The sequence below is a fragment of the Zootoca vivipara genome, chromosome 13 (assembly GCF_963506605.1).
Source record: "Zootoca vivipara chromosome 13, rZooViv1.1, whole genome shotgun sequence".
Lineage (NCBI taxonomy): Eukaryota > Metazoa > Chordata > Lepidosauria > Squamata > Lacertidae > Zootoca > Zootoca vivipara.
The window spans coordinates 13,340,289-13,349,033 of NC_083288.1; the positions used below are offsets into that span (position 1 = coordinate 13,340,289).

Consider the following 8,745-nt stretch of genomic DNA (forward strand, 5'->3'; position numbering starts at 1 on the left):
TCATTGCAGATCCGGCACCATCAGGGGGAAGGCCACCTGCTTTTGGGGGAGGATATTCCGCTGCCCCCTGTCAAAACAGGCAATACATTGAGGGACGTGCAGAAAGTAGAGGCAGAATTGCATTCCCCAATCTGTCTCCCAAGCTCTCTCTTTCTGTGGGAAGCCTGCTTGCCAAATAGGATCGTTCGGTTCTGCCTGCATTGCCATTCCCTTGAAATCATCCATTGCTCTGTTTCAGACAAAGCCCCTGGATGTTTTTGTGCAGGTATGCCTTGCTTACGCTTCCTCTGCCCCATAGACTCAGTCTGCAACCGTATACACACGCTAACCTGGGAGCAAGTGCCTCTCTAAGCAAACAGGACTGCACTGTTAGATGCTGCAGAGAAAGACATTCCTCTATGTGTCTTTCACTGAGATTACAAGTGGCGCTTTGCCAGAGCCGAAGCAAGAAGAAATCGAGTGCAAGAATACAGAATATTCATTGTTCCACCGCTGAAAAAACACATCCTGGAGGAATGAATCTGCTAGATATCAACTTCGGGCAAGCATGCCAGCTCTTTTAGAACACCAATTTTCAAAATTCCACACTGCTTTTAGTTATTGGAATCGCTCTGTACTTTAGGCCCGTGAAACTTGTGACCCATCAAACCAAACAAGGCCTGCCAGCTAGGTGCAGGTCTCACTAGGGACTAGCAAACCTCTTTTTGCAGCTTGCCTGGGGCTGAAAAACAAGGGAGCTGTTCCTTCTGTCCTTATGCACCATCCTCTCTTCTGTTTTGTTCTCTCCTCCCAATAAACCCTTAGGTTCTTCTCGTTCTTCGATAGCCACCATTGAAAAAAGGATGTTGGCCTAGACTGAGCCTTGCCTTGGTCTTATGTTAAGTTTGTATATGTTCTTTATTGCCAACCATCATTCAATGCCCTCCAACATTTCTCTGATGGAAATAGGGGCGTCCCATTCCATAATGACAATTTTACTATTTATACAAGGGTTCGGCAAGGTTTACCTTGCCCGGGCGGGATCACTCCCATGGAGATTCTCCGTGGGCCGGGCCGGCGCAGCACGACACCAGAAATCACATCTGCACATGTCCGCAGCACCAGAAATTCTTTCTGTGCATGCCCAGACGCCGAAAATTGTGCCTGTGCAGAAGCAATTTCCGGAGCTGCAGAAGAGAGTCTCCGCGCCATGCTGGCAGGGACTCACCAAGCGGGCGGCTCAGTTCTGGGGCGGCTCGTGGGCCAGTTAAACAGCATCCATGGGCCGCTTCCAGCCCATGATTTATTGCCGGCCCCTGATTTATACCCTACATATCATACTAGATTGCTGCAGCCACTCTGGGCAGCTTCCAACATATATAAAAACATAATAAAACATTAAACTTTTTTTAAAACTTCCCCATACAGGATTGCCTTCAGGCGGCTTGGGGGGCAGGTTGGAATACTCCACACCCTCCAACAATTCTATAAGGAAAATAGGGACATCCCAAGGAAAAATGGGACATTCCGGGAGCAAATCAGAAACTGGGACGGCTTCTCTAAATTACAAATGTCCCTGGAAAATTGGGACATTTGGGGGGGGGGGTCTGCATACATAGATGAGGGGTTCTTGTTTTGGACCTGCCGAGCTGCAAGTTTGTGCAAGTTCTGCTGGAATGTCCTGAAAAGCCAGGTCTTGCAATCCTAGGCTCTGGAACTGTTTCTCTATTATTAAGGGGGGGGGCTTCCCAGTGAGCTTCCCAAAAGCCTATACCAGGCATCCCCAAACTTCAGCCCTCCAGATGTTTTGGACTACAATTCCCATCTTCCCCGACCACTGGTCCTGTTAGCTAGGGATCATGGGAGTTGTGGGCCAAAACATCTGGAGGGCCGCAGTTTGGGGATGCCTGGCCTTTACGGAAAGAGAGATTACAAGCAGAAGGCTGGGCAAATACTACATCAGCTCCTGTTCTAGGGAAAAAACCATAAACTTATTGACAAACGACCACAGCAAGGATTGCGAAATCACTGTCACATTCTCGGGGTGGGGGTGGGGGTGGGGATACTTTGCAAAGTTACTTGGAAAAATATCACACTGGCATCAGTTTGATAAAAAAAAAAAATTCGAGCACCAGCGAAGAAAATCAGAAACAGATACGGCAATAGTTTCTATGGATATCAGACCATGCAAGATTCCATGCTGGAAAAGTTCCAAGCAAAAGTATTGTGAGTCACAGTTTAGATTCCATAATCCAAATTAGGTTAAACAATGAACAAGATTAGAATACGTATCAAAACACAGCTCACAACTGATTTTACATGCATATAGCAGCAGCAACAACAACATGACACAAGAGTTCATGCTATTTATCTGCACGTGGTTCGAGTGAAACATTACGGCCCCCATCCAAAGAAAGTGGCAAGTTAAGAATACAGGCACATCCGAAGTAGTTATGGATTTGTGAGTCTCCCCAAAAGAAGGCGTATATACCTGGAAGACTACGCGGGGGGGGGGGGGTACTGTGGGGGCAGTTTAAAGCGCTGGTCTTCAATGGGTGGGGTGAGAATCCACTAGCAGACAGTGTCTGATCCAAGGTGGGTCGCAACAGGGGTGGGGGTCCTTTGGGCAGCTCACAAAATAAAATCAAGATATAAAACCACAAAATTAATAATAATAATAATAACCCCAATAGCGCCCCCCAACAAAACAATCACATTTTAAAAGGGCATTGGATGTAAATCAGATCAACCAAAGTCCTGGTTAAAAAGGAACGTATTTGCCTGGCGCCTAAAGGTGTATAGTGAAGGCGCCAGGCGAACTTCCCTGGGGAGAGAATTGCACAGATGGGGAGCCACTGCAGAGAAGGCCCCGTTCTCGTGTTGCCACCCTCCGGACCGCTCGAGGATGCAAATATGTGGTAAAAGACTGACAAATGAACTGTTGGATGCATCTTTGAGTTGGGGTCTGAAAAGGTTTAAGATTCCTTGTTTTGAAAGGAAGGGCACCCCGCCCCATTGGAAAGGCCAGAGGCTGTGCAGTGGTACCTTGGTTTACGAACTTAATCCGTTCCGGAAGTCTGTTCTTAAACCAAAGCATTCTGAAACCAAGGCGTGCTTTCCCATAGCAGCGGGGGACTCAGTTTACAAATGGAAAACACTCAACATGTTCTGCTTCCGAGACAAATTTCACAAACCAAAAACCCCTACTTCTGGGTTTGCAGCGTTCTTAATCCAAGTTGTTCATAAACTAAGCTGTTCTTAAACCAAGGTACCACTGCACATGCATGTTACCCTCATGCGACCACATAATAACAAGAGTTCCAAGAGAAGTCCACAGGTTGACATTAGACTGGCTTCCACACAGGGATTGAGTTAGCTGAACATGGAGGAAGAAATCCCGTTTGATTCCAATTAACAACTCCCTTCCAACTTTGCAAAGGACTGCTTCAGCTGCAAATGGGGCAGATCCCCTAAAACAGGCATCCCCAAACGTCGGCCCTCCAGATGTTATGGCCTACAACTCCCATGATCCCTAGCTAACAGGACCAGTGGTCGGGGAAGATGGGAATTCTAGTCCAAAACATCTGGAGGGCCGAAGTTTGGGGATGCCTGCCCTAAAACCTCAGCAGATCCTGGCGGAAGAGAAAACTGGGGTTAGGGGCGTATATGATTGGGTGTCATCATTCAACGTTTCAATAGCTTCACCCCCAATCAGAACCTCAGTGCTACTGCATCTCAAAGGAAAAAATCCCCACAATTAGCCTCTACCCCAGGCTTCCCCAAACTACGGCCCGCGGGCCCGATGTGGCCCGCAAGGCCCATCTATGCGCCCCCCGGCGCCCGCTCTTACCGGTGCGGCACGGTGCGATGCGGCTGCCCACTTCCGGGTGGCTGGAGCGTCGGAAACAGCTTGTGCGCACGCGCAAGCGTCATTTCCGGCGCACTTCCGCGTCGGAGGAGGCCCTTGCGCATGCACACAAGCTATTTCCGGCGCTCCTCCAACCCGGAAGTGCACCGGAAATAGCATGCGCGCACGTGTATGGGTGCACGCTCCAGCGCACTCCCCCCCGCCTTCCGGCTCGCCGCGCAGTAGGCACGGCGGGCACCGGCCCGAAGCCGGGTAAGTTTGGGGATCCCTGCTCTACCCCACCCTACCCCGAGATTCCTCGCAGACCCCCCAATTTGCTCTATTTATTCCTGGGATTCTTGTGTGCTTTCTAGACTTGGCAGACACAATTTTTGCTTTTTGTAATCTGTGGGCATGACCACTGCTGTGTTCTCTTTCCTTCATAACTAGTCCATCCTTTCATTCATTCAGATTGTCACCCCAAAGGGCTCCTTTTAAGGTGTGGCAGGTGGCGACTGGGAAAAGAGCCTTTTCAGAAGTGCCAGGCTCAGACACAGTCATTTAGGCACCAGAAGATTTTTTTTAAAATCTCAGCCTCTTTGGCTTCTGATCAAGGTGACAGGCATTTACTTGCAGCTAGTTTTTAGGAAATGTTATCAAATGTTACTATTGCATGTCTACAGTTTATATGTAAGAACTGCTTAGATATTTTTTATTATGTTAAGCGGTATAATTTTTAAAATAAAAATAACAATCTCCAATTTAATTCTTGTGAGACATTCCATACCATAGCTGCCAAGTTATCCCTTTTTTTAAGGGATTTTCCCTTATGCTGAATAGGCTTCCTCGCGAGAAAAGGGAAAACTTGGCAGCTATGTTCCATACTTCGATTGAATTTAGCAAAACTACATTCAGACCTTTCACGTCTGGAGAGAATTAAGCTGTGTGAAATAGGCAGATCGGGGCGGCTGTTTTCATTTATGTACTGGGCCTTATATTCATTTGTGTTAGGAATGCCATCTTTAACTGACAGAAAAATCAAATTCCCAGCTGCTGATCACAGGAGCAAATGTTTAAGCAGGGGATTAGCAATAATAACACTCAGTATTTATATAGTTCTTTTGAACATCCAGAGTGCGTACCGTACTTTAAAACTGCAAGGAAGGTCAGTATCTTCATATTGTAAATGGAAAAAGCTAAGCAAGTGAATGTTTAAGACCAAATACAGTAATAAGTTCTCTTTAGTGACTCTGCTACAACAAGTGTCCTCATTGCTGGTCACACTAGTTTTTTTAAAAAATCCATTTGTATTATTGAAACTGAGGTTTTTAAAAGAAATAATGAAAAGAGTCCTTTATTGTTAAGTGGATATTAAATTTATCTCCTATTTTTTTCAATGTCCTCCAAGGGACATCAGTATTCAATTCCGGATATTAAACCAGAAGTAGGCTTTCACAGAACAAACACATGTAAATGGGGAAGAGATTCATGAACTTAATAAAGGATTTTTGATGTTATCAGATAGCTGGTTAAAAGCTACCTCAACTTAGATAAACAAACTAAAAGACAGTCCTATTGCAACTCGTGGTTTTAAAAGTGTATATATTCACTAGGGCTGTCATCTTTTTCTGACCCAGGACCCAATTTTAACCCACACATGCATTCCTTAAAACTTTTACCATGTGCTCCTGTTGCAAACCCACCTTGGATCAGGCCAAAACTCCCTAGTGAAGCCAGAGGATACATAAGATAAGAAGGCTGGAGGATGAAATCAAATCCAGCAACAGGGTAACATATGAGTTCCTATGTGTTTATTTCATCCATCAATTTCCATTCCACATAGGGCTTCTGGTACCATGGTAGTGATTTATTACAAAGAAGTCTCTTGCAGGTAAGGCTAGTCTTGGAGCTTCATCCAGAACCAATTTTAGCACCAACCACTCCCAGCTTTGGCCATGCCTCTTCTTTAACGAAATTGCTCATTTGACTCAAAAAGTAAAGCAATTACTTCTTTTTTTAACTTTCACCTAGAGCGAAAATGGTGCCGTGCCCTGCTCAAATCTCAAGAGAAAATGTTATCTAAAGGTAAACACTGAAAAATTTCAAAGGTTTATTGCAGCGGTTCATTCCAGTGACACTGTGAAGCCGTTTCTGACCACAAGCACACTGCTTTTTCTCACTGCACGGGTGGCGCTGTGGGTTAAACCACAGAGCCTAGGGCTTGCCAATCAGAAGGTCGGCGGTTCGAATCCCCGCGACGGGGTGAGCTCCTGTTGCTCGGTCCCAGCTCCTGCCCACCTAGCAGTTCGGAAACATGTCAAAGTGCAAGTAGATAAATAGGTAGCACTCCGGCAGGAAGGTAAACGGCGTTTCTGTGCGCTGCTCTGGTTCGCCAAAAGCGGCTTAGTCATGCTGGCCACATGACCTGGAAGCTGTACGCCGGCTCCCTCGGCCAATAAAGCGAGATGAGCGCCGCAACCCCAGAGTCGTCCGCGACTGGACCTTTTACCTTTACTGTAGCCTACTGCTGCCCACTGATTGGTAATGCCTCTGTGGTTCCCAGCCTCTATCCCCCATTGACCACTTGAAAATTGCTGATGATCTTGACATATGATTTCTGCCTGTGCCTTGTGCTAGATGCCATTTGGTTTTTAATGTATTTTTGTAGACACAACACGGACAACCCGAATTAAGCTCACAGACTGCTGCTGACCCAGACAAAACTAAACATTTGATTCTGATTCCAAAAAATAAATAAATCAAAGGATAGCAATTAAATTCCCTTCGCTCAAATCCAGTTTAGTACAAGAAGTCAGGTTTTCCATTAAGCCACCCAGAAGCTGACCGAAGGAGCTTTTGACAATCATTTGCTTAAATCTTACATTCTTCACTACCCACCCACCCCCCAACATTTCCTAACGCCTAAAGGACAACTTGCGGTTAAGGCACCTGGCAAATCAGAAAGAATCACCCAAGAACCAATTATTCAGATATTACATTATCTGTGCAGAAGTACAAATTACATTCAGATTAGTAAAATAAAAAAAGGACTTTGTTCTTTAATCGGGTCACATGCCTCAAGGCTGATACGGTATGGAAAATAGGTCTCGGCACTGTGCATGGAGACAGATTAAATCCTGCGTTCCTGGAGTTATAGCAACACCCAGGCTAAAAGCAGCCGGCGTTTAATGTGCAGAGAGAAGGAAATGTTCGTCAGGAAACACATCCCTTTGCCTGCTAGAGAAGCCCACCCCCAATTTACACCCCCTATCCGCTGGGGCACCGGGAGCGATTTCAGCGGTGACAGAAATGCACTCTGCAGCTGCTCAGGGGCGCTCTCGTCTACTTTGACGCCACCTCACTCCAGCGCTAAATAAATACTGTATAGTGTGCATGCACACGAAAGCTCATACCATAATAAAAACTTAGTTGGTCTTTAAGGTGCTACTGAAGGATTTTTTTTATTTTTGCTTCGACTCAGACCAACACGGCTACCTACCTGTAACTAGTACTGTATATTGGTTCGTTTAACTTCTCCGCAATGTTTTTGCTGGACCAAATTAGCGCCAGGGCTCAGCCAGCCCCCGCACATATATATGTATATGCGGGGGCTGAGCCCTGGCGCTAATTAGGTCCAGCAAAAACATTGCGGAGGAGTTTTGGAAAGAATAACCGACAGGAAGAACCTGCAGAGTTAGGAAAGACTTGCAGGGAGCGGGGCGCTCTTTTTTTTTCTTCCTTAAATTCCCACCGGGCACTTCACTTCTCTGACTTACCCAGTTTTTTGAAGGCGCGGTGCCCGGAGAGTTTGGGAACGACTGCGCTCGGCTGGCTCGAAAGCTGCTGCTGCTGCTGTTGGCGGTGGCAGCAGCGCTGCTTTTCGCCGCACGCCTTTTTCTTCCTGCCGCAAATCATGGCTGGGAGAGATTTCGCTTTCCCGTCTCGCCCCGCCGGAGCCCCTTCTCGGCCGCTTGTTTTCGCCTTTGCCCCCTTGTCTCCGAAGGCAGAGACGGAGCAGGCAGCCCGCCCTCTCCGCGCGCCTGGGCGCCTCCTTCGTGGCTCCGGGGCGCAGCGCGCAGATTTGGAGAGGCGGATCTTGGAGGGACTCGCATTTCAACGCCGACGCGCTCCGCCCTCTTGCTTCCACTCGGTGGGAAGGAGGGATCCGGTCTCTTGCGCTCCCCCGCCTGAGCCGCGAGGAGGATCCGTGTCCCCTTTGCCCCACGCCAGGGCTGTGTCCTAGAAATAACTACTAAACAGCTATTAGAAGTCACCCCAGACCTGGCCCTGTTCAACATTTTCCAGTGGAATAATGCCCACTCGCATTCTAAAGAGCTTATGAACCATCTGCTCGCTCTCTGGCTCTCTCTCATTTTATTTCTGCGTTTCAGGTTTATACATTTGCCCAGTGCTTTTTTTTCTAAAGAAAAAAAAATGTTTAGGGGTACTCTCATTTTCCTACTCATATTGAAATACTGCCCCTTAATGAGGCCAAGCTTAGATTCACAAAATGTTTAGGGGTATGAGTCCCCCCAGAAAAAAAGGTCTGCATTTCACTAATTTTGCGATCATTTTAACATTTCAAAACTTGACTTCCTTCCCCCCTCTTTCTGCAGTTCCTTAAACTTATTTTTAATATCTTCTGCATATCCAAATTAACTTAATTTGCTCATTTATTCATCTAGTTTAAATATATACTCCTACAAAACTGCACGTTATTACAATAATCCTGCCAATGTTCTTATCTGTTTACAATTTATCTGTAAATATTCAATAAACCATTTCCATTCTTTTATGAAAAGTTTGTTAGCTTGATTTCTTATTCTTTCGGTAAGTTTCATCATTTCTGCATATTCCATGAGTTTTTTGTATCCATTCTTCCTTTGCTGGTAGGACTACTTCTTTCCATTTTGGGGCGA

The 8,745-nt window shown here is 46.3% G+C and overlaps 1 protein-coding gene across 1 annotated transcript in view; it reads right to left on the minus strand.

Moving 5' to 3' along the window:
* Nucleotides 1-7,909, minus strand: part of PLCD3 (phospholipase C delta 3) — an 85,210-nt gene extending 77,301 nt beyond the window's left edge. The window contains exon 1 of the mRNA XM_035137245.2: nt 7,603-7,909. Coding sequence (XP_034993136.2) covers nt 7,603-7,741 — 139 coding nt within the window. The 5' untranslated portion in view covers nt 7,742-7,909. The remainder of the gene's footprint in view (nt 1-7,602) is intronic.
* Nucleotides 7,910-8,745: the final 836 nt, after the last annotated feature.